Source organism: Arabidopsis lyrata (genome assembly GCF_000004255.2).
Source record: "Arabidopsis lyrata subsp. lyrata unplaced genomic scaffold ARALYscaffold_8, whole genome shotgun sequence".
NCBI lineage: Eukaryota > Viridiplantae > Streptophyta > Magnoliopsida > Brassicales > Brassicaceae > Arabidopsis > Arabidopsis lyrata.
The window spans coordinates 19,985,501-20,009,062 of NW_003302548.1; the positions used below are offsets into that span (position 1 = coordinate 19,985,501).

The 23,562-nt window shown below is 36.7% G+C and overlaps 8 protein-coding genes across 10 annotated transcripts; 3 read left to right on the plus strand and 5 right to left on the minus strand.

The window, feature by feature from the left end:
- The first annotated feature begins 468 nt into the window (after window positions 1–468).
- LOC9300805 lies at window positions 469–1,574 on the plus strand. The gene is made up of 2 exons (XM_002864683.2): window positions 469–1,198; window positions 1,338–1,574. The coding sequence occupies exons 1-2, from the start codon at window positions 617–619 to the stop codon at window positions 1,407–1,409; spliced, it is 654 nt and encodes a 217-aa protein (XP_002864729.1). The 5' UTR covers window positions 469–616; the 3' UTR covers window positions 1,410–1,574.
- LOC9300806 (pentatricopeptide repeat-containing protein At5g61370, mitochondrial) lies at window positions 1,367–3,520 on the minus strand. The gene is made up of 2 exons (XM_021015580.1): window positions 1,558–3,520; window positions 1,367–1,463 (listed from the first exon to the last, which is right to left on the minus strand). The coding sequence occupies exon 1, from the start codon at window positions 3,060–3,062 to the stop codon at window positions 1,593–1,595; it is 1,470 nt and encodes a 489-aa protein (XP_020871239.1). The 5' UTR covers window positions 3,063–3,520; the 3' UTR covers window positions 1,367–1,463; window positions 1,558–1,592.
- Window positions 3,521–4,743: 1,223 nt separating this feature from the next.
- Window positions 4,744–8,297, plus strand: LOC9302505 (two-component response regulator-like APRR1). Of its 2 annotated transcripts, XM_021015578.1 has the most exons (6): window positions 4,744–5,519; window positions 5,778–5,939; window positions 6,075–6,208; window positions 6,345–6,512; window positions 6,596–6,749; window positions 6,848–8,297. In XM_021015578.1, the coding sequence occupies exons 1-6, from the start codon at window positions 5,387–5,389 to the stop codon at window positions 7,966–7,968; spliced, it is 1,872 nt and encodes a 623-aa protein (XP_020871237.1). In that variant the 5' UTR covers window positions 4,744–5,386; the 3' UTR covers window positions 7,969–8,297. The 2 variants fall into 2 exon arrangements, with proteins under 2 accessions (XP_020871237.1, XP_020871238.1); XM_021015579.1 differs by lacking the exon at window positions 4,744–5,519 and having other exon boundaries at window positions 5,799–5,895.
- A 66-nt stretch (window positions 8,298–8,363) lies between these two features.
- Window positions 8,364–10,910, minus strand: LOC9300807 (protein NEN2). Its single transcript, XM_021015581.1, has 6 exons — window positions 10,417–10,910; window positions 10,081–10,238; window positions 9,856–9,902; window positions 9,702–9,765; window positions 8,923–9,584; window positions 8,364–8,839 (listed from the first exon to the last, which is right to left on the minus strand). Exons 1-6 carry the CDS (start codon window positions 10,703–10,705, stop codon window positions 8,605–8,607), a joined length of 1,455 nt encoding a protein of 484 aa, XP_020871240.1. The 5' UTR covers window positions 10,706–10,910; the 3' UTR covers window positions 8,364–8,604.
- A 107-nt stretch (window positions 10,911–11,017) lies between these two features.
- LOC9302506 (pentatricopeptide repeat-containing protein At5g61400) lies at window positions 11,018–13,404 on the plus strand. Its single transcript, XM_021032029.1, has one exon. It carries the CDS (start codon window positions 11,121–11,123, stop codon window positions 13,200–13,202), a length of 2,082 nt encoding a protein of 693 aa, XP_020887688.1. The 5' UTR covers window positions 11,018–11,120; the 3' UTR covers window positions 13,203–13,404.
- Window positions 13,355–15,774, minus strand: LOC9300808 (ribulose-phosphate 3-epimerase, chloroplastic). 2 transcript variants are annotated; one of them, XM_021032036.1, is made up of 10 exons: window positions 15,490–15,774; window positions 15,066–15,180; window positions 14,833–14,973; window positions 14,630–14,743; window positions 14,454–14,532; window positions 14,257–14,366; window positions 14,128–14,184; window positions 13,947–14,016; window positions 13,762–13,852; window positions 13,355–13,581 (listed from the first exon to the last, which is right to left on the minus strand). In XM_021032036.1, the coding sequence occupies exons 1-9, from the start codon at window positions 15,597–15,599 to the stop codon at window positions 13,803–13,805; spliced, it is 846 nt and encodes a 281-aa protein (XP_020887695.1). In that variant the 5' UTR covers window positions 15,600–15,774; the 3' UTR covers window positions 13,355–13,581; window positions 13,762–13,802. The 2 variants fall into 2 exon arrangements, with proteins under 2 accessions (XP_020887695.1, XP_002866432.1); XM_002866386.2 differs by having other exon boundaries at window positions 13,355–13,587; window positions 15,490–15,773.
- Window positions 15,775–16,374: 600 nt separating this feature from the next.
- On the minus strand, window positions 16,375–17,517 carry LOC9302507 (putative glycine-rich cell wall structural protein 1). The gene has a single exon (XM_021015366.1). It carries the CDS (start codon window positions 16,732–16,734, stop codon window positions 16,498–16,500), a length of 237 nt encoding a protein of 78 aa, XP_020871025.1. The 5' UTR covers window positions 16,735–17,517; the 3' UTR covers window positions 16,375–16,497.
- Window positions 17,518–18,837: 1,320 nt separating this feature from the next.
- Window positions 18,838–20,923, minus strand: LOC9302508 (transcription factor MYB28). Its single transcript, XM_002866388.2, has 3 exons — window positions 20,412–20,923; window positions 20,200–20,329; window positions 18,838–20,024 (listed from the first exon to the last, which is right to left on the minus strand). The coding sequence occupies exons 1-3, from the start codon at window positions 20,542–20,544 to the stop codon at window positions 19,175–19,177; spliced, it is 1,113 nt and encodes a 370-aa protein (XP_002866434.1). The 5' UTR covers window positions 20,545–20,923; the 3' UTR covers window positions 18,838–19,174.
- Between the last annotated feature and the right edge of the window lie 2,639 nt (window positions 20,924–23,562).

The window sequence follows — 23,562 nt, forward strand, 5'->3', positions numbered from 1 at the left end:
CACATGAGAAATCCGGACTATCCAGTCCATAAATATGAAGTCGAGATAGTCCATAGATACGAAGCCATAACACAAACGTACTAGGAATAACATAGGATAAGAATCAGTTATCCCTGTCAAGATTGTTTGGCAAGATTGTTTCATGTTATACTTACTTACACGATACCAAAAATTACTTTTCATTAGAGCATCAATTGTTATCATATTATATAATAATTCAATTACGATCAACTGCAGTTCTCGTAGTTATATAAGATAAGCTATTCACCAAAAAAAAAAAGTTATATAAGATAAGCTTAGTTATTTTGGTTATATAAATAACTAATTCAAAATTTTAAAACTTTTCTGTATACACCACACAATATTCATAAAATCAAGATCATCTGAATCTAATTTTTATACATAAAGTAATAAAATTTAATTTGTAATTTTTTTGGCAAATAATTAGGGGGAATTTGTAAAAAAAAAAAAAAAAAAAAAAAAAAAAAAAAAAAAAAAAAAAAAAAAGGGTAACGAATCAACGAACGTAAACACAAAGGCTCCGCTCGTGTGCCGATGTTTGAAACTTTGAGTTTCAGGTAGGCTCCATCGTTCCTTTGTCAGGCCCTAACCTGAGATGGTGGAAGGTGAAAACTTTGACTGCGAAGAACAGAGGATCACACACTTTGATCTGAGAAACGATCCCCAATTTCCAATGGTTTTCGTTAGAGAATCGACTGATTTCGCTAAGGACGATCTCGCTATCTTCCCGCCGATCAACCACGAGAATCTCTACATCGACGGATTCGATAAGGACCGAGAATATCCGTCGGAATCCTCCTCTCCTTCATCTTCGTCGAGACTCTCAGATTCTTCCTTGTCTCCGTCCGATTCAGACGAACAATTTCAGTTTTGCCGGAAATCGCATTCTCAGCCGTCAGAAGCTGTCGGGAAATCTCGGTGGAAATCCATAATTGAGATTGATATAATCCAAGTTTGGTGGAAGATTCTTCTCGCTCGAGTAATGCCAAAGTTCCAGAATTTGGTGACTTGCTTCTCCAGAAACAGTCTCTGTTCCTTCTCAAAGACTCTCCGGTCATTTTATCCGGTCATGGTCATAGTGCTTTGGTGGTGGATGCGGAACCGAACTCGCCGGCGACATCAAAAAGGAGAAATCATCGCAGCTCATTTTAGAGATACTATCAAAGAGAGAGACGAGGTTTGGAATCTCATTCCTGCTCTGTTTTTTTTTTTTTTTATTAATTCCTACCAAGTGTTAGACGAAATGTCAATGAGACACCTATAGTTACATTACATCTCTCGTTCCTAACAAGTTTCTGATTTGTGTGTTTCTGCAGAGAATAGCTCAACTCTTGCATCAGATTACTCAGATGAACGAGTTACTTGTAAAAATAACACATTCGAATTGATCACAAGATTCTTTTGTCTTTGTTTGTATTCTTCTCTTTCTGAGTTTCTCAAAACTGGAATTTTTCAGAATAAGAATCAATGAGACAAAGAGAACAACGAAATAATCTCATGTCCTTTGCTTCTGCATTACTAAAGCAAACATCTTACCTGAGTTTATTGTGATACATGGCTAGAAAAAATCATCATTGCCGCAGATTCTTCTTCTTTGTCTTGCTCCTGCGTTTCGGTTTTGGTTTCAGTTTTGGCTTCGCTTTATTCATTGTAGCGTGAATCTTCAAGTTAAGTGCACGACGATCCACCATTGCAGCTTCTTCTTTCTTCTTCATAGGTTTGAAAACCTCTGTGACAGATGGATCAAGCAAACTAATGGAGCAACTAAGTGTAACATTAAGTGACATTGCCTCTTCCCAAAGCTCTTTTCCTTTCTCAAAGTTTCCTCCTTTACATAGTTTTGGAATGAGCAGATCATAAACCGGACCATAACCATCCACTGAGCTTCTCTTCATCTTCTCAAACAATTGAAGTGCAAAATTTACCCGCTCGACCCCACAAAGAACCCCGATCAGATCATAATAGAATTTGTGTTCGGGTCTCAGTCCTCTCTCGATCATCTCATCCACAATTTGGTTTCCTTTACCAAACCTTCCTGTCAAATACAGAACCCTCACAACGAAGTAATAGCTCGCTGTATCGGGATCACATCCCGATCTCTTCATCTGTTCTAAAATCTGGCAAGACTCTCTCACCCTTCTCGTCCTTCCTAGACAAGAAAGCAATATGTTGTAACTAATAGACGTAGGTTGGATTTTGTAAGACCTCATCTCCAACATAATATTCAAAGCTTCAGGAACAAGCCCAGATGGGTTTCGATTCACGTTTCTTTCGCAGAGGCAGGTAAGCAACGAGTTGAAACAGAACAAATCCGGTGTAATCCCGGCTGATTTCATATCTTGTATAACTCTTCTTGCTTCCTTCACGTTTCTTTGTACCGACCACCCGAATAAAAGACTTCTATACACAGACAATTCATTCCCTGAGATTGCATCCTTGTGATGATGCATAACTCCCAATGCTCTCTTCACATGTCCTCTGGAACAGAGCGCACTTATAATAGCCGTCACAGTAAAGCTATCTTGTGGGCATAAAAACTTGTCCAGGATCTTGAAGATACCTATTGCATCTTCTTCCTTACCAATCTTAACCAGAGTTTCAGCGACAATGCTAAACGTTTGCTTGTCCATCGCCCGATTCTCCTGCCTGAGATCTGATAAGAGTATCTGAATAGCTGTGTGATCCTTCTTCTCAGCCAAAACTCTTAGGACATGGTTGAACTCCTTGTCGTGTACATTAGATCCCAGGCTTTTACACGACCAGGAGAAAAATCTCAACAACCTTCTCGGTGAAGTCTCGTTCTTGCAAGACTCAATCACTTGGGTAACAAGGTTGGATGATGGAGAAACCGAAACCTGGTTCAAATTTTTTTCAAGATCATCTAAACCACCAATTGGGGAAGAAACAATCCTAATAACTTCCTGCAATTCAGTCGATGCACGGTCCGGTCGATCTACCAAATGATGAGAGCAAAAATAACGTGTCAGCTTTATTGTATTCGTTACAAACACAATCCCGTTTGATCTGACAATGGACCTCATCTTCTCTGGGGAATTTCATCAAGCACGTGGTATGCATAAGGTTCTCGAAGACCAAGAGAGATACACCATTGAAAGGGATGTAAGATTTTCTCCTCAGTTACAGCTTCAGTGAAAATTCTTCAAGCAACACGAAATTCAAATTCTACTAAAAGACCTGATTTTGCAGAACTCTAGTCTCTAGAGACCGCACGCAATATATACATTTGTGACAGACCCCGCGTGTCTGAAAGGGGTACTTTGGTCTTTTGGATGTCATCCTTGCTAGATTAGAACCGGCATCGGACCGGATAAAACCGAGAATCGGGACACGATGGTTCTATAAGTCAAATTCTAACCGGAATGATCACTGCGAAGGCCGGCAATAAAATAAAAATAGTAATGAAATTGCATGAATAATTTAACACGATAATAAATTAATTTGGTCAATGGTCGATGCAAAACGTAATAAAAGTTGGACCGGGACAAAACGTGTCTTGCGGTAAATGAAGTCGAAATATTTCAGAATTAATTACGGATTTTGCCCTTTTTTATTATGGTATTTATGGATTTTACCCTTTTTTGAATTGTTTAAAGATTTTGTCTTTTTTTAGGTTCCAAAAATATGATTTAACATGCGTTTCATTCGTTATGTTGGGGTTTAGTCGGTTCCATTTGTTCTTAGGGTTTAGTATTTGGTATAATATACGTATTTTTGCAAAAAAAAATCAAAAATACGTATATTTTTAAGTGTTAAAAAAAACAAAATCCATAAACAATTCAAAAAAGGACAAAATCCATAAATGTCATTATAAAAAAGGCAAAATCCGTAATAATCCCAATATTTCATGCATCATTGGTCCACTTGTACAAACGGGATTAGCTGCTATATAGAGCCAATCGGTGATAAATAATTAAATTTTAGCTTGTCGACTTGTAAAAACGTTTAGCCTACCAATTAACTCTTTCTATGATTATGACAACTTAATTATTTGTTTCCCAACTACTGATGATGAGATTAACCATCGTGCTAATTTCCTGTTTACAAGACTATTTGCACATGCATTATTACAAGGTATAATTAAAAAAAAAAAAAAACACTTGAAAATTTGTTAAAACATCTAATTTGAAAGACAAGAACATGTCATATAGCTTGATTTCGACCACTTTCAGAAATAAATGAATCATAATGCCTAAATCATCTACAACAACCATGAAAGGAGTGTTATAACTATAAAGCTAACTGTGTTTTCATCTATCTATTGCTTTTAGAAAATCTCATCATTTTTAGGAGTATTTATGATGCGATGCTATAAAAGTAAAATTTTCTGTATTTTTTTTGTATCTCTAGTTGAATAACAGGAGAAAAAAACATCTGATAATAGTTTTCCTTCTTGTTTTTAATATATTTGATAAACGAAATGAAGCCGAATACCTAAAGTTTGGTTTCTGATGGTTTGGTCTGATCTGGTCATATATGTATTTTTAAAAGATTTCCAAATCTTTTTTCTGTCGATATTTTGATATGTTTTGTTGATGTTGTGTCCACCATAATAATATCAAAACAAAAATAAATATCATGAGATATTTTTCTCAAGATGACGTGGCCTTTTTTCTATCTCAACCAAACTATCCAAGACCACTTTTTTTTTTTATATGGCTGCACTTTTTATAGTCCACGTCATCTCCTTGGCCTAAAATATCCCAATGTCCCCACCCATTAAGCTAACGCGTAAGAAAAAGTCTCAATCTCCACCGTCCAATTCTATCCACTGTCAACGGTCTCAGATTTACCATCTCTCTCTCTCTCTCCCCATTTTGCCTCTTTTTCGCGTCTCATAATTTGACCATTGATTGACAAAACAAAACTATGAGTCTTCTTTCTCTTCTCACTTCTCTTGTCGGAAATTCACCTTCTCTCTCTCTCCTCTTCATCTCACCGCCGGCGTTACGCCGGATCTCCGGTGACTTTTGTTGAGCTGTTTTGTCGATTCTTGATTCGATATAGCATCAAAAGAATTTCAGCTCTTTGCTCTTAGATTTAGCTTATCTTTTTTGTTCTCATGGATAATGAATTAGGTTGGGGGATTAAAAGAGTAGTTTTTGTTTGGTTGTGAGATTACTTGACTTTTGTAGAGGATAAATTAGGCGACTTTGTAGGGACAGTGTACCGAAAAACCCTAGTTCTGATTTGGCCATGGAAGTATCATAGCACTTACTATTGTCGGTTTTATTTGTTTTACTTTTGTATAATCTTTTTTTCTTTTTTTTTTTTTCTTTTTTGTGTTAGGGAAGATAGTTTTCTGTGATTAGATATTTTTTTGGTGGGTTTAGCTGTTAATCTGATCATGGATTTGAACGGTGAGTGTAAGGGAGGAGATGGGTTTATTGATAGAAGCAGAGTTAGGATTTTGCTTTGTGACAATGATTCCAAGAGCTTGGGAGAAGTTTTCACTCTCCTTTCAGAGTGTTCTTATCAGGGTATGTTTGCCAAAGATCCTCTTTTTATTTTGTTATCTGTTGCCAAGTTGGGACTACTACTTTAGATTACAGATCTATTAAAGGTTCTTGTTGTCTGGCTTTTTGAGTCAGTATGGTTCATTGGTCAGATTTGATCAAGAAGTTTTTGAATGCATCGATAGTGTGTATTGCTTTATTTTGTACACTTTGTTTGAGTGTTTGTTGTTCAAGACTAAATGATGATATATTGGATGGATTGTTTTTTTTTTCTGAATTCAGTGACTTCAGTGAAATCAGCAAGGCAGGTGATTGATGCCCTTAATGCAGAGGGACCTGATATCGATATAATACTGGCTGAAATTGATCTCCCAATGGCTAAGGGTATGAAGATGCTGAGGTACATCACACGAGACAAAGATCTTCGGAGAATCCCTGTGATAAGTAGGCTGTGTTTTTTACTGTTCTTCTCGTTGTATTATCTATTCGTGGAGCTGTATTTTCTCTGCTTATCAAAGTGATTTTACAGCATGATCATTAGCTTGATGCTAAATAATCTTATAATATTCTCTATTTAAGTGATGTCGAGGCAAGACGAAGTCCCTGTCGTGGTAAAGTGCTTGAAGCTAGGTGCAGCTGACTACCTTGTGAAGCCTCTTCGGACCAACGAGCTTCTGAACTTGTGGACACACATGTGGAGAAGAAGACGCATGGTTTGTTTTGCTTGTCTCAAGTTCTCTCTATGCGTCTTACTGTCTTTTGCGCATTTATTGATAGCATAACTTTTATGTCTGTCTGTCGTCTTTTGGAAATAAAAGACCTCTATGCGTCATATGTTTGTTTTGGCAGCTAGGACTTGCTGAGAAGAATATGTTGAGCTATGATTTTGATCTCGTGGGATCTGATCCAAGTGATCCAAACACAAATAGTACTAATCTGTTCTCTGACGACACAGATGAGAGAAGTCTTAGGTCCACCAACCTGCAGAGAGGAAATTTAAGTCACCAGGAAAATGAGGTGAGAAAGTATTTGACAGTTTAAAGCCCTCTGAAAATGGGGAAGAACTGATTTTTGGCTTGTACTCATGCTTTTGCTGGTAGTGGTCTGTTGCTACTGCTCCTGTTCATGCTGGTGATGGTGGTCTTGGTGCTGATGGAACAGCCACTTCTTTTCTTGCTGTTACTGCTATAGAGCCTCCATTGGATCATCTTGCTGGGTCTCACCATGAGCCAATGAAAAGAAATAGTAATCCAGGTGAATGTTTCTCTTTGATGTCGCACTCTCTAATAGCTAGTCTCTAAAAAGGTTTACCTTTGTATTAGTGAATTCTAATATAGTAGGGGTTTTTGCAGCGCAATTTTCTTCAGCACCAAAGAAAAGTAGATTGAAGATCGGAGAGTCCTCTGCTTTCTTTACATATGTCAAATCTACTGTCCGTAGAACTAACGGTCAGGATCTTCCTCTTGTCAATGGAAATGGCTCACTTCATCTTCATCGGGGTTTGGCAGAGAAGTTTCAAGCGGTGGCTAGTGAAGGGATCAACAACACCAAACAAGCATGCGGAACAACACCAAAATCTACTGTCTTTAGAAATAACGGTCAGGATGCTCCTCTTGTCAATGGATATGGCTCACTTCATCTTCATCGGGGTTTGGCGGAGAAGTTTCAAGCGGTGGCTAGTAAAGGGATCAACAACTCCAAACAAGCACGCGGAAGTAGAGAGACTGAGAAATACCATTCTCAAGGAGAGAACTTACAGAATGGCGCCAACTATCAACATTCCCTTGAGCGGTCACGCACGCTTCCCACATCAATGGAATCTCATGGTAGGAACTACCAAGAAGGAAATATGAATACTCCCCAGGTTGCTATGAACCGAAGTAAAGATTCGTCTCAAGTTGATGGGTTGAGTTTCTCTGCACCAAATGCCTATCCTTACTATATGCATGGGGTCATGAACCAAGTTATGATGCAATCAGCAGCCATGATGCCAACCAAATCATCCCCATGGGGTCATCAACTTCCTCATTGCCAACCAAATCATCCGAATGGAATGACGGGATATCCTTATTACCACCACCCAATGAACACATCATTACAGCACAGTCAGATGTCTTTACAGAATGGTCAGATGTCAATGGTTCATCATTCTTGGTCACCGGTAGGAAATCCGCCTTCTAATGAGGTGAGGGTAAATAAACTTGACAGAAGAGAGGAAGCTTTGCTGAAATTTAGACGTAAAAGGAACCAACGGTGTTTTGATAAGAAGATTAGGTATGTGAATAGGAAACGCCTTGCGGAGAGGAGACCGCGTGTTAAGGGTCAGTTTGTTAGGAAGATGAACGGCGTCAATGTTGATTTAAATGGACAGCCTGACTCTGCTGACTATGATGATGAGGAAGAGGAGGAAGAAGAAGAAGAGGAAGAGGAGAACCACAATTCATCTCCTCAGGATGATGCTCTGGGAAGTTGAAGAATCATCGAGAACTGAAAACCGTGTTGTGTTATACCTGTTTGCTTGCATCTTATCAAACAACACAAGATGTTGATTGACTGACACGAAAAGGATGATGCTGCTACAGCCAAAAAATATCTGAATAGTCCTCTCGAACGGAAACGTTGGCTCTTCTGGCTCAACTTTGGCGGAGCATTGAAAAGCTCTCGTGAGTTTAGCTTAGTTCGTTGATAAATATATAATGTGTTTTTATCATGTTCACTCACATTCTCTCAGTAAGAAACTAAGATGTAGTAACCTTTCTTCTCCTTCCAGCATCATTTACTTGAATCTTGCTTTTCCTTTGTTTCCTCACCTGTTTCACAAATATATAATTGCTACATGGAAAGATAAAAAGAGAGACTTGTGTTCCATAACTTAAAGCTTCTCTCTTTACTAATGGACACAAGACTAGAAATGAAATTCGGTTACAAGAAGCATATGAAAATCTAAATCTGGATTGCAAGTAGTTTGAAACAAAGAACAGAATCAGCTATATATCTACTGTCAGGAACAGCAGTTGTGAGTTTCTTTCATGACTACATAAATAAATCTCTACAGTACACTAAACTCTGATTTCTTTAGTCTCTATGGTGGGCTATTGGGTAAGGTTTACTAATGTATAACAAGCTTTCTAGCAACTAGACGGATTCCAGCTCTCTGCTGATAATCATATGGCTCCAGAGACAAGAAAGCATCGAGAACAGTTCCCGGATTCAACAAAGACTCAATCTCCCCAACCTTCGGGTTGCTTGAAATGAGTTTCTGAGTAGCAATAGCTCCAGAGAACTCTTTCTGGTGTATCTCAGCTGCATACCGGTCTACATCTCCATTTAACTCTGTGGGTATACTGCACAAAGAAATAATCAGGAAAAACTAAGCAAACATGGTTTCTAAAAGAAATAAGTAAAGGAGATATACAGGAAAACCTACTGTATCCTTGCGGTGGGACAGTTCAGAAATCCTTTCATTGGAATGACCGCCGGGTTCCAGTCAGAATCGCTGCCTGAATCAACAGATATTGTCTGTGCAGCATTGTCACATTCTTGAAGTACGTTGCAGAGACTTGGATACAGATCAACTACAAAGTTCAACCTCCGTCTCCCAGCTTTATCCATAAATTTCCCATTGATTCCAAACCGTACTCTCAGATGAGGACAATGGAGCTGAAGGGGTCTGTCCCCAAGGCAGAGCTGTACCTTCATTGTTTGGCTCCCGTCATATAATGGGACATGAGTTGCTCTGATACTTGAAATAGACATTTTATCTAGCTCCAAGAATCCTTCCTGGTCACAGGTACCCTCAGAGGTAACAGTCTCAGACTGCTGATTTTGTTCTTCTTCCATGGGAACATCTGATTGAAGAACCTCTGGGGCTATTTCGTTCCTCAAAGTGCTCATATCAAACGGATCCGTTTGAGCTTCTGCGGATGAAACAAATGATAAAATAGGTATAGTTGTACTGTTCTCTCCTGTCTGATGATCAGCAGGAGATTGCAGAGGAGATGTTTTGATATTCCTACGCCTTCTTGAACTTGTTTCTGGAGTAGTAGTAGTAACCGAGTTCTCTATTAGTTCATCTGGAAGACTTGACTCCTGTTGAAAAATAGCATGTTTCTGAATCACTAAAATCTCTATTCTAAAAAAACATGCGACAGAGCGACTGGGACACAACACAAGGTAATCAAAATCGAAGAGATAAAGAGAGCATACCAAGAACAAAACAGTGGCACAATACTTGAGAACCTCGAGATTCATCCTGACATCGTCCAGACTCCTTAAGAGATAACAAAAAGCATACAAGCATTAGAACTCAACCGGCTTATTAAAACACCGAAATGCAAAAATAGCTCGCATATTTAAATACCTATGCGTCTGGTTGCCAAGTCCAAAGTATGAAGCCAAAGTCGCCATCTGTTCAATCAAAGTCCACAGGAAAACAGAATAAGCATCCATCAAAATCGTCAAATTCGAATTCAAGAGCTCATCTCCATCAAGTAAATTCAAAATACACAGAGCAAGATCAATCATGACTCTAATTATACGAGAAGAAATCACTTCAAAACTCAGCACCAGATATCTTAATTTTTACCTTCATATCACCAGCTCTTCTCCCAAACCTTTGAGTAAGCAAAGCCAACGAGTCAATAGTGCCCTTTGGCTCTGGTGGATCTCGTCCAATCTCAGCAAATGCTTCGCTTATCCTTGGACAATCAAACTTCAATATGTTGTGTCCTGCCCATATCCTTCCTACAAAATGAACCCAAAAAGCAGAACATCAACACACCTGAATCTCCATTGGACACAGAAACTCAAAAGAAGAGATTTTTTTTGCTTCTAGTTCAAATTCAGCCGTACCATACACCAAAGACCAAACAAAAGAGACGAAATTTAAAAAAGGAGGAAGAAGAAGAAGAAAGTTCCCAACCATGAAGAATATCGTAGACGGTGTCGGCGATATCTGCAAAGGTAGCAGCTGATTCGACGTCTTCTCGTTTGATGCCGTTGCACTTCACGGACCGAGGCGTGATGAGGTTGAGATTAGCGGGTCGAACCAGGACAGAGTAGTTTCTTAGCTCCACAAGCTTCTTGGGGCAAACCAGGATCGATCCAAACTCCAGAATCGCGTACCCTTGACCAGCTCGGAACGGAATAGTCGTCTCGACGTCGAAAAAGGCAATCTCTGAACGATCCTCTGGTGTAGTTAGACCAACCATTGTTAACGGGTCGGATCGAATTGAGCGGAAAATGTGAAAAAGGATTCAACTTTTTATCGAAATTGAGCAGAGATTTATATGAGGAAGATAACTTGGTAAGGTGGGTATTCTTTGCCCAATTTGCTAGGAAAAGGCCAGCTTCTCTTTCTCTCTGTCGGTTTCCTAACAAAAATATATTTTTGGTTTAGATTGTTTTACTTGTAAAGATTCTTTTTTTTTCAAATTCAAAGTTTATACTTTATACCAAAAGGGAAAATATATTACTGGTCAAACAATGAAATTTTATAACATAAACTAAGAAATGGGAATCAAAAACTAAGTACATTCATCGCCCCTAGTCCCTTGACAATTTTGGCTATTTTGCTTACATACCAAAATGCATCAAATTACTTATTCTCACCCTGTTTAAGAACTGATGAATATTAACCGGAATAAACCAACGAGAGTATTGTACCATTACGGAACCAGCAGATTCGTACAATCTCTTGTCCAGATGTTGAAGCATCTGTTTCTCCAACATAGAAGAACTTCTTCAGCTTACTTCTACAAGTTTCAATTTTTCACCTTTAGATTGTTCTCTCAGTCACCTTATCTGCCAAATTCAGCATCTTCGTTGCTCTCTTTGTCGTCGTCTTCTTCTTCGAGTCTGGCTGAAGCAATACTGAAATGCAGATCAGCGGAAGAAGCGTTCAGGCTGTTCGAAACGTCTTCGATTTCTCGGCTCTCGAAGACAACGGATCTCCAATCTTTTTCAGCTGTAATTCATGTTTTAACCGGAGCTCACAAGTATACGCTCGCCAGGTGTTTGATAAAAAGCCTCATAGAACGTCTCAGGCGCTACAGTGAGCCGACTAACATTTCTCATAGACTTTTCAATGCTCTTGAAGATATTCAGAGTCCAAAATTCAGTATCGGAGTGTTTAGTCTATTGATCATGGAGTTTTTGGAGATGGGTTTGTTTGAAGATGCTCTTTGGGTGAGTCGAGAGATGAGATGTTCACCGGATTCGAAAGCTTGTCTTGCCATTTTGAATGGATTGGTTAGAAGGAGAAGGTTTGATTCTGTCTGGGTTGATTACCAACTTATGATCTCTCGTGGGTTGGTCCCTGATGTCCACATTTACTCAGTTTTGTTTCAATGCTGTTTCAAGCAAGGTTTTCCCTCCAAGAAAGAGAAACTTCTTGATGAAATGACGTCGTTAGGGGTCAAGCCAAATGTTTATATCTATACCATATATATCCGTGATCTGTGTAGGGAAAATAAGATGGAAGAAGCGGAGAAAATGTTCGAGTTGATGAAGATACATGGTGTTGTTCCAAACTTGTATACTTACAGTGCAATGATTGATGGTTATTGTAAGACCGGTAACCTGAGACAAGCTTACGGCTTGTATAAGGAGATTCTTGTTGCTGAATTGCTGCCAAATGTTGTTGTTTTCGGCACATTGGTCGATGGGTTTTGCAAAGCTCGCGAATTGGTAGCTGCAAGAAGCCTTTTCGTGCATATGGTGAAGTTTGGGGTTGATCCTAATTTATATGTTTATAACTGTTTAATTCATGGACAGTGCAAATCAGGGAACATGTTGGAAGCAATGGGATTACTTTCTGAGATGGAAAGTTTGAATCTTTCGCCTGATGTATTCACTTATACTATACTTATCAACGGGCTATGTACTGAAGAGCGGCTAGCAGAAGCAAATCGATTATTTCAGAGGATGAAGAATGAGAGAATTTTTCCGAGCTCTGTGACTTACAATTCGCTGATTCATGGGTTTTGTAAAGAGTACAACATAGAGAAAGCTCTGGATTTGTGCTCTGAGATGACATCAAGTGGGGTAGAACCCAACATCATAACCTTCTCTACTTTGATCGACGGTTACTGCAAAGTGAGAAACATAAAAGCTGCAATGGGCTTGTACTTCGAGATGACCATTAAAGGTATAGTTCCTGATGTTGTGACCTACACAACTTTGATTGATGCGCATTTCAAGGAGGCCAACATGAAAGAAGCACTCAGACTGTACAGTGACATGCTAGAGGCTGGAATTCACCCCAATGATCACACGTTCGCTTGCCTAGTAGATGGATTCTGGAAAGAAGGGCGACTCTCTGATGCCATCGATTTTTATCTAGAAAACAATCAAGCTGCAACCGGTAAATCCATTGTCCAGAGGAGCTGCTGGAAATATGTGGGGTTTACATGCTTGATTGAAGGGTTATGTCAGAACGGCTACATTCTTAGAGCTAGCAGATTCTTCTCAGACATGAAATCCGGCGGGGTAACCCCTGACATATGGAGTTACGTATCGATGTTAAAGGCCCACCTCCGAGAAAAGCGTATTACAGATACAATGATGTTGCACTGTGACATGATCAAAACTGGGATATTGCCAAACCTTATGGTGAATCAATTGCTAGCCATGTTTTATCAAGAGAATGGATATCTAAGATCAGCTTGTTTCTTGACCAATTCAAGTCGTTTGGGAACTATCTGCTAATTGGCAGCAATTCCTGCTAGTCAATATCTGTTAATCTTGCGAGCTTCACGATTTTTTGGTTCAATCTCAGGCTCTTCGTTGTAAATAAGGGATAAAACTTTTACAGGAGATAGAACAAAGTGATTATCACTGAGTGTTTGGGCAAGAGTCGCAAGACAAATGAAATGCTTTATTTGAAGTCAAAAACACATGTAACAGCATATTTCTTATTACAGTGTTTCATTGCAAAATGTATGGAATCTGCATATCCTCAATTTACAAGACAATGGTACAGAATAATATAGAGGAGCCTACTTTGTAGATATATAGATTGATTCTTATGGCGAATGGAGACAATGACAGCATCTTGGACTTCTGGTGATCGTCTTTGACTTTTTAACTGTTCCTGAAATCAAAGTTATAGCAACTCAGACAAAATCCGGAAGCAGAATTTGCTCATCAAAAAATGGAAGAAACAGCAAAGGGAAAGGTTCAAATTTACAAGTTTTTCGATTTCAAGATTCAAATTTGTGTACTGCAAGCAGAGTATTAAGATACAAACATGGGCGAAATCATTAACCTAAGTTTAACAGACTCTTTTTGGCTTGTTGTTTCTTCACATTACACAGCTACAGCTTCTGGCCTCTTGCTGGCCTTAATTCCTTTTATAGCTGCAGATTTTTCAACAAACAAACAAAACAAATGTTATATATTCCTACTGGCTAAACTCAGAAAGTAATATAAACATCGGTTTTATCTCTATACCTTCTGCGTAGTCCTTAGCTCCAAATACAGCTGATCCAGCCACTAGAGCATTTGCTCCAGCCTCAATAACCTATTAGAGCTCACAAAAGATTCATTATCGAGAGATCTCTACGGCACAGAAATATCTACAGCAGCACAATGCGAGTTAAAGATGAAACTCGGAAGAGTATCTGAGCTTCACCTTGTACGCATTCGCTGGAGTGACACCACCATCAACTTCAATCCATGGGTTTACTCCCTGAAAAAAAACAAGACAATGTTTTGAGAAGAGAATGGACTTTCACTTGGAAAGAAGTTACTCGATCGATACCTTCTCTGCACACATTTTTCTCAAGTCCGAGATTTTCTTTACTTGGCTTTCGATAAAGCTCTGTCCACCAAAACCGGGGTTGACCGACATGATCAAGACCAAATCCACCACTGATATCAGAAACAAATGATATTCCAATGAGAAATCTTAATCATCTATCGCCAAAGCAAATGCAGTGTTAGGACAGAAAAACTCACCATCCAAGACATATTCTATTGCACTCAATGGGGTTCCAGGGTTTAAGACAACTCCAGCTTTAGCCCCTAAGCTTTTTATCTAAACACCATTGTAGCAGTACAATGTAAGATTTTATTGTTAAGAACACTCCACCAGAAGGAAATTTTAAAAAGTGGAAGCATGAAAATATGAGTACTTGATTGACGGTGCGATGCAAATGGATGGTCGATTGCTGTTCGCAATGTACACTGACTATATCTGCACCTGCTTTGATGAAATCTGGTACTCTCTGCTCGGGTTCCACTATCATCTGATTTTGGAGAATCTCTAATCAGAAAGGTGACTCGAAACATCAAGAAACCATATACAGAGAAATAAGAAAAAGGAGTAAGTCTTTACAAGATGAACATCCAATGGAAGATCTGTAACAGGGCGCAAAGCATCAACCACGAGAGGTCCGATAGTAATGTTGGGAACAAAACGACCATCCATCACATCAACATGAATCCAATCACAACCTGCCAACTCCACTGCTTTAACCTGGAAGAAGGCGGAAAACAAAATAAAAAGGAGAAACAAAACAGAAGAAGTAATTGAAACTAGAAACCAAAAAAAAGGAGAGCAACAAAAACCTGCTCGCCTAATTTGGCGAAATTAGCCGAGAGAATAGAGGGAGAAACAATGATATCACTTTTGGAAAACTTATCAACCCGAGCTGAGGCCTTGACAATTCCATGACTTCTCCTTCTGCAAAAAGTTTGCATACCAAAGTGTAAATTAAAGATAACAACAGTTAATGCAGATTGAATCTTTGTAAAGTGACAAAATCAAAAGCATAAGCTCTCAAGATCAACAACATCTATACTACTGCAGGACCTTGATAATGTTTACTCAAGCAACAATATCCACAAAGACACTTCATTTATATAACCAAATCCGCTAATGATACAAATAAAGTAATCTTCAATTACCACATAATTTCAAATTAACGATGCCAAACAAACCTATCCATGAGCAATCGTAGTAACTAGAACAAAATCATGATAATTGATTTACCTGGAGAAAAAAAACGAAGTGGGTTGGTAAAGAAGCGACCTTTCAGGCCTAAGACCAAACCCATTGACCTGAGCTGATGAACAACACAAGGAAGCGGCGGAGGTCGACATGTCGGAATCAAAGATTCAAATTTTCTCTAACTAGAATCCTGAAAGAGTTGGTGGGTGTAGCTTCTGAGAGAAAACCCCAATCGTTTCTTTCTTCTTCCTCTTCCTCCTTCTTGCTTCGTCTCTACACCAATTATCTCCCTCGAACAAAAAAAAAAACCAGAAACTTTATTCTCCGGGAAAAGGCAAAAAAGAGGAGAATATCTGAGAATCCGCCACGTGTGATTACGGTCTCGTGGGTAACGTCTTCCTTGTTCGGATGATCCAATGCAGCTTATCTCTATCTCAAACGGTTGGTTCTCTATTGCTGCTGACTTGTAATTTTGTGGGAATGAGTAAATCCAGATCTTTTTTACCAGTAAATAAATGAAAGAATAATACATATGGTTTTTTTGGTCAATAATAAATATATAGTTTTTGAGGTCAATTTTATAGTTTCAATAAATAAAATATAAAAAATGTAATAGAAATTCAAGATTCAATTTGATAAGTAAAATTTTAAACAATTGACAAATTTTAAATTAACATGTAAAATTTTTATATTTGTCAACGATATAAAACAAAAACTGAAGCTGAGCCAACCTAATGTTAGTCCCTTTTGATAGATTTCGTATTTGTAAATCTATTACATGATGCTTTTATGTCTTGGATAGTGATCCAAGAAGGCCCATGAACCATGATCTTGTTGGCTCTCTTTATATCTGCCCATAGATGCATAGTTCATGAGGACTAACGAGATTGATTAAGAATTAGGAAAAGTGGGTCTAAGCACAAACACTTCATAAAGATAAAAATCTCATTTATTTAATACTTCATTGCATTTTATTAACTAGAGAATAATAGATCAGAGAAGATGACTCATGCATGCTTGTAGAGTTGTAGTATAATACAAACACTCAAGTCACTTCTTGCTTTGTCCACTAGGACCACTACCATGCAAGTTACTAAAGTAACCTTGAGGGTTACTCTCAAATCCACTTCTTGAAATGTAAGCACCCCCATTTGTCCCTGGTGCTACCATGTTACCGTTGCCACTTCCACCACTTTTTCCTCCGTTGCCACTTCCACTACCGCCGCCGCTCTTTCCTCCACCGCCACTGCTCTTTCCTCCACCGCCGCTACTGCTTTTCCCACTCATTCTTCAGATTTGATTATGATCAAGAATTTGGAGATTTATGAGTTTGTAAAGAATGAGTTTGAGAAATGGCTATTTATAGAGAAAGAGAGCGATTCAAAGCGTTGGTCAAAAGTTGATGCTTCCCAAAATTATATCGTAATCTCTGCATTACTTAATTGCTTCAAATCACCTCGTAAAAGTGATTAGTAACCATCTTACATTTACAAAGTGATTTAAACATTTATTAACGGGTTGAATAAATCCAAAACGGCTCTCCACATTCGTCACAATACTATTTTAGGCTTTTAAGTAAAGCCCAGTAGCATTAGGCCTAATTACTTTTGTGCAGATGGTCCTATATAGTTTTTGTGGCTTATCCCACATTTTAAGTCTATTCTGTTTACAGAACTCCAATGATTAACATTTTAGGGATGTAATGGATTCGATCGGAAGACCAATCTCTTAGCATAAAAATCTAGTACTTTTACTTTTTGTTAGATAATGCATATAATGTATTCGTTTAATCGTTAAATAAAGTGTGTTTTTCACAAAAGAAAACATTGGATTATATTGGTATTCTAATTTCTAAAACAATATTGCTATATGATTAACGTAATTTGAGTGGTTTGGCTCTTTCTTTGCAAGTTGACAACCGGTGAAATTAAAAGTATCATCTTACTGATTAAAAGCTGCACACATGCCGACAAGAAAAAGCGCTCACACATATTTAGCAAAAACGTGTTTAATGTAAAATAACCTATAATACAAAAAGGAGTTTTTGACCAACAAAGTTTTCATCTTTTATTTTTCCACTAAAATTTCTGATAAACAATGTGTTTGCTTTAATTTTTCAAGTTTTTTTTTTAATTTTTTATTTAAACATAGCTACTCCAAATGCATAATAATTGAAGAAAATATATATAACTATTAACTAGAACCTAAACTGAAAGCTGAGAGACAAGGCTAGTGGTATATTATATGGAAAGATACTATTAACGAGTGATCATATTAATTTTAATGCATATTAACAAAATATTTGTTGATTAAATTATAGCTCTTACTAATATATGTCCCTCTAAGTTTTACTTATCTTCATTCGCGTAATATAAAATAATTCTCAATATACTTATACGAATGAAAGTAACTAAAACAAAATTTGCAAGTAATATTGAGTAACGAATCAGTCGTGGACGATGGTCGAGTTCTAATATAAGGTAAAACAAATGTAGAATTCTTGACGATCGATGCAAAAGCCGCATAGCAGGAATGGGGTCGAGAGCAATCACAACGATTTGGTCTTGTAACTTGTAAGTTGCATTGTTTTGCGCCTCTTTGTAAGATCATAGGGGCATTTTTACAATTCATTTTTTTTTCAATTAAAAAAGTTATTGAGGGATGAGTGGGTCTAAAGGCCATTTATGAAAAGTGAGTAAGACTTCTCATCAGAATTGTTTGTCAAAACAAAAACAAAAAACTCCAATACACCTTATCTTTTTTTTTTTTTTTTGGAATTGGTTAGTGTATTAATGTATGAAAGCATGTTTCTACGTGTTAAGGTATTTTCATGGCAACACAAAAATATCTTTGAAAAATGAAACAAGGAAATAAAAAATCATATCAAAGAAAATATGAAAATTATAAAACGAAGAATTCATTCAAATTATTTGACTATTAGATCGAATTAAATAATATGCACATAAATATTATGATAAAAACTTTATACTATTGTAATAAAAATTTCATTATTATTAGGATTCTATTTTGTCTTTAGACAAGATTTGTCGGGTCAGAAATCCAATTAGAGTTCTGTTTCACCTCGTGATCTTTTGGCTTTATGTAAATGGTTTATTGCCCACACAAATACCCTTTTATTGCAACGTCTTTTTCGTTTGAGCATTTTTGTTTATTAGTATTATTTTTTATACATTTCTTATTTATACTAAAATAGCAAAGAGGGATGTTGTGGTCGGTTCAAATCCAACGAAAGGTACCAGCAGATCCACTACGTTCATGCCATTGGAAAACAATAAATGAGTTAATCATAAAGACGAGCATAAAAACCAAAAAGAGCATAATTGATATTATAATGGGCGACGATGATTATAATGGGAAGTACTACGAAAATAAGAGAAATAAAACAAGCTTTATTAATAAATATATTAGTATAAAACATCGTGGCCCGCGCAAATCAATTACTAATTGATTCGCGAGGTTACATGCATGGTTCTCAATGTAAGAGAAACCCTAACTCAAACCCAATTTTATTTTATTTTAGGGGAAGCCTGAGATAAACCCTTATTTAATTAACATCGTAATTAAACCATGAGGCCTTGGACATATACTAAACAACCCAAATATTAAATACATACACACCATCTCGTTCGAGCGAGACTAACCTTGGATACAGAACCATAGTTACGTCGTCGAATAGATTGAAACCTTTCTGTCTGGATATGAAGAGTCATATGAAATGCTTTTCGAGCGAGTCTGAGTCGGTGTCATACATAAAATTAGTATGGTCAAGATAATTTGACCACCCCTCGAAGTTTCCTACCATATTGTCTTGATCATCAACGCTAGTTGATGAGACTTCTTGGGAAACATCGGACATAAGGAGATCATGACTGTACTCTACATTCATACTGTTCTCCTCATTGTGGTTATCTCCTCCGAATTTTTCGAAAAATTGTGAAAAATCGTAATCTTGGTCCATGTTGAGATCAGAAGTAGCATTGATCTCATGCTCGGGGTACAACGAGGATGGGGAGAAGGGATCGAATTCGGCAAGAGTATTTGTCAGGGATGTGTTAGAACTATCCTCTCCATTGTGAATCTGCTCAGTGAAGCCATTAAAGAAGCTTGCATGTGATATGGTAGTAGCACTCAAGCTACCTTCCATGGAAGCCGACAATATATCTTTGATGGAAGTGGCCTTAGCCGCAACTTTGTTCAATAGCCTTGATGTAGAACTCGATTTCTTGAAACGTTTCTTGCAACTCAAGGAACTGCCTTGCACCGGTGTCCCATCATTGCTGCTAATCTCGCAGACCTTGGAAACCATGTTGCAACTGGATGGAAGAGGACGAGACAGAGTGGGCATTGAGCTTGACCGGGAGTACTGCTTGTCGGAACTAGAGTCATTTAGGGAATTTAAATTCTCATCAACCGTAGGGTTGGAACTAGAAGCTAGTGGCTTGTGAGTCACGGGATCAAGACCCTGTTCGATCAAACGTTTTTTGAGATGCGTGTTCCAGTAGTTCTTGATCTCATTGTCTGTTCTTCTAGGTAAATGTCTCGCTATGACCGACCACCTAAAGGAAAGAAGATAGAGAGATAGACCGGAAGACTATTAAAATGATGATGTCTTCAATTAAATAAAAGTAATACTATATGAAACCTTTCATGCATTTCATTATACATTCGAGGGTCCACGCACACACATATAAACATACATATATATATATATATATATATATAGAAACGTACTTGTTGCCACGAGAAGCATGAAGCATGATGATAATCTGCTCTTCCTCTGAACTAAACTCGCCTCTTTTGATCTCAGGTTTAAGGTAATTGGTCCATCGCAGTCTACAACTCTTTCCACACCGCTTCAACCCTATCAAACACAATTATTATCATAACAATTTTGTACAACAAGTACTAAATAAACATCTATAGATTTGTATAAATGTATAAACCAGCTTTTTGGGGAATGTCGCGCCAGCCTCCCTCTCCGTGGTCGTGGATGTAAGAGATGAGTTTCTTGTCCTCCTCGGTGGTCCATGCTCCTTTCTTCAAGCGTTCTCCGACGCAACATGGCTTTCTTGACATTTTTTTTTGATATATATGAACAATAATGCGTAAAATTTCATATAATTAACTTCTCACAAACACTCAAGATATAGATACAGCGAGAATCTATATATGTTAAAAAAAAAAGTAAAAATTCGAAAGAAAATTGTTTAACCAGATATGGAGAAAGAAACAGATCTGTTAATGAGAACTCTGATGCATCTGAATATGAAACTGATCGAGAAACCCCCTTTGATCTTACCCACACAGCTACTACGTGTTTTCATCTTTTTTTATAACGCAGAGTAGATTTATAAAATATATTTTTTTATAATACTAGGAGTACTAGAATCAAAAAGCTTGAAGAAGAACCAAGAGGCATGACTTCTGTGATAGTGGTAAGCTTATGAGCTCCTCCATATATACACGTACATAAGCAGAATTTTATAGAATTTTTTGTAAGTAGATAAATTTGTTAAAGCTTACTCGTAATTTTTTTTTTTATGCCTGAAAAGTGGTGTTGTATATTACTATATTTTGGTATTTTTCTATTTTGAAGTATGTTAAATAAGGTAAGAGCAACATTATTGGTAGACTCTTAACAATAGTTTAGTATTAAAATTGTAAAGTTTAGAGTTAAGAGATTGTATTTTTATTTTTAATTGTTATGTGTCTTTAATGTTAGGCTCTTAACTTGTGGTTTTTAGGGAAAAATTATTAATTTAAAAATGGAATTAAATTAACAATTTTGATTTTAGAAAACTTAATAATTATTGCAAATTAAAATTTTTAAAACATATATGAGATATAATTTATAACATAAATCACAATAGTCTTAAACTTGATTTCCGGCAAATTTTGTCCATATATCTAATGGAATTGAAATAGATTGAATAAATATAGTCCATTTTGGATAAATGCCATTAGTGAGATAGTAACATAAAAAATACTCGTTTCCATTAAAAAAGAAATTAAATAAAAAATGTAGCCTGCTATATAAATGTTCAGGTAAATTGTCGAGTTTTCGAGTAAATACCCGGGTTTTCGGGTAAATATCCAATTTTTCGAGTAAATATTCAGGTTTTCGATTAAAACTCAAATTTCGGGTAAAATTTTGGGTTTTCGAATAAAACATTCGGATATTTTCGGGTTCGGGTTTGGGTCGGGTTCGGATTCAGGTTTTCGGATATATGAGTTGAGGACCCAATATGATAAATCTAAATTTTCGGGTTCGGTTTTGGATAGAATTTTTCGGATTATCATAGATTTCAGAGACAATCTAAACAAAAAATAGAAAAATGGTAAGGACCGGTTATTTGGCTCTTATATAAGAGCCTTCCATGACCGGTTTAATCAAGTAAAAGTGAGTTTATATATATATATATATATATATATATATTCTTATGTAGTAATAAAGATGGTTTAATGTGCTTCGGTATGAGATGAAATATTTTAAAATTTATATCACCTAAATGACTGCTCTTTACACCCACTAAACATTTATAAAGTAAATTTAACTTTTAATTATTAATATAAAATTGCACAATAGATCCAATGTGGAGACCGGAGAGTTGGAGGGGCAACTTAAAGGACATATATATATATATATAGCTTTTAATGATTCAATTGTATTATGTGCAACTATTTGTGTATTGTTTAAAATTTGGTTTATATCAGCTATAAAATTAAATTGTTTAATATTTTTGAACTTAAACGTATTTTTCAAGAAAAAACTAAAAAGGTGTATTTTTCAAACTATAAGTCATAAATAGGGTAGATTTCAAAAAACCCCAAAAAAAACGGGTTCTGTATTTTTTTAATATATAGTAAAGCGACAAAGTATAAATTTACATTTTTTTTATTTTTTATCAACAATAAACATTATTGTTCATCATTGAGAATTGAAGGCCGATTATAACATCACGTGTATTTTTCAGCGTAGGTCCTTTTTGTTTGCCACTTTTGTTGTTGTTCTATTATTGCTCGTCTCTTACACCTATCACATATTATATAGGGTGTTTCTAAGGTTTTACCTGAATAGTTTGAAGGATATTTTCGGATGCTATTCTTCTACCTAACATATAGGTTTTTATATTGACCATGGCCGTTATAATTAGCGTTATAAGAAAATGTATTTAGAGTATTTCACGTATGTAAATGTTTGCCATATGATTTTATCTCATGCATTGATATTTTTCAATGTAGAGTAAAAAAGAGGGAAATTTGATACTCCCAACTCTAACATATATGGATCGGATCGTTGAAAACTAGACCTTGCTACTTCCAACAGCGATCTAGAAAAATATTTTACATAGAACACAAACTACGTATATAAATTTTATCAAATTAAACATATTTTATTGCATTATAAAACAATAATGTTGGTGCCACAAAGTAAATTATATATAGGCATCTGCCACCCTTCTACCAAGCTTAAGCTAGGTCTGCCCCTTCCTCGGTCTCGTATTGCAAGTGAATTGAACTCTTATAAATTTGCGTGTGTATACTTTACTTCGCCGTATTTTTCATTTTTTTGAGTCGGAATTGGAATTTAAATTTTAACAAGAAACTCTTACAAGAAAGATGGAATTGACACAAGTATGCTTGGTTCAACATTCCTTTGGAGTGAAAATGTTGAGAGTTACGATCGATAGCTCCAACATGTGTAAAAAGAATACCTGAAACAGGATTTTTATGAGAGCGTACCGCATAAATTAATTTGAAACAATCTGCATTTCTGCAAATTTGTAAGGACCAGTTTGGATTATTACATAGAGTAATCATTGATTCTTCTTCTTCTTCCTTTTTTTTTTATGGAAAATTTTGAGTCATTAGTATTGATTCTTTTAGACCAACTTATATCCCTAAGATCCGGTCGTTCTAGGCACATGTCAACCAACTTAAATGGTCCCAGTATATCCTCACCTATTCTTAATTCTTTCCTTGGAACAAAACCGGGAAAACGGCCAAATCCCCTCCGAACTTAGTTGCTTTATCGTATTCATACACAAAACTTTGGTTCGTGCCTATAACTACATGAACTCAACTAAAATTTGA

Bases quoted from the DNA above. Each gene is read 5' to 3' on its own strand.
- LOC9300805 (XM_002864683.2), top strand. From the start codon at position 617: ATGGTGGAAGGTGAAAACTTTGACTGCGAAGAACAGAGGATCACACAC. The intron at 1,199-1,337 runs GTTTGGAATCTC...GTGTTTCTGCAG, and splicing joins CTATCAAAGAGAGAGACGAG to AGAATAGCTCAACTCTTGCA.
- LOC9300806 (XM_021015580.1), bottom strand. From the start codon at position 3,062: ATGAGGTCCATTGTCAGATCAAACGGGATTGTGTTTGTAACGAATACA.
- LOC9302505 (XM_021015578.1), top strand. From the start codon at position 5,387: ATGGATTTGAACGGTGAGTGTAAGGGAGGAGATGGGTTTATTGATAGA. The intron at 5,940-6,074 runs GTAGGCTGTGTT...TCTCTATTTAAG, and splicing joins TCGGAGAATCCCTGTGATAA to TGATGTCGAGGCAAGACGAA. The intron at 6,513-6,595 runs GTGAGAAAGTAT...TTTTGCTGGTAG, and splicing joins TAAGTCACCAGGAAAATGAG to TGGTCTGTTGCTACTGCTCC.
- LOC9300807 (XM_021015581.1), bottom strand. From the start codon at position 10,705: ATGGTTGGTCTAACTACACCAGAGGATCGTTCAGAGATTGCCTTTTTC. The intron at 9,903-10,080 runs GTAAAAATTAAG...TTGATTGAACAG, and splicing joins GAAGAGCTGGTGATATGAAG to ATGGCGACTTTGGCTTCATA. The intron at 9,585-9,701 runs GTATGCTCTCTT...ATTTTTCAACAG, and splicing joins GTGCCACTGTTTTGTTCTTG to GAGTCAAGTCTTCCAGATGA.
- LOC9302506 (XM_021032029.1), top strand. From the start codon at position 11,121: ATGAATATTAACCGGAATAAACCAACGAGAGTATTGTACCATTACGGA.
- LOC9300808 (XM_021032036.1), bottom strand. From the start codon at position 15,599: ATGTCGACCTCCGCCGCTTCCTTGTGTTGTTCATCAGCTCAGGTCAAT. The intron at 14,744-14,832 runs GTAAAGACTTAC...CTCCAAAATCAG, and splicing joins TTCCATTGGATGTTCATCTT to ATGATAGTGGAACCCGAGCA. The intron at 14,533-14,629 runs GTACTCATATTT...AATGGTGTTTAG, and splicing joins TGCATCGCACCGTCAATCAA to ATAAAAAGCTTAGGGGCTAA.
- LOC9302507 (XM_021015366.1), bottom strand. From the start codon at position 16,734: ATGAGTGGGAAAAGCAGTAGCGGCGGTGGAGGAAAGAGCAGTGGCGGT.
- LOC9302508 (XM_002866388.2), bottom strand. From the start codon at position 20,544: ATGTCAAGAAAGCCATGTTGCGTCGGAGAACGCTTGAAGAAAGGAGCA. The intron at 20,330-20,411 runs GTTTATACATTT...TGTGTTTGATAG, and splicing joins CGACATTCCCCAAAAAGCTG to GGTTGAAGCGGTGTGGAAAG. The intron at 20,025-20,199 runs GTACGTTTCTAT...TCTTTCCTTTAG, and splicing joins CATGCTTCTCGTGGCAACAA to GTGGTCGGTCATAGCGAGAC.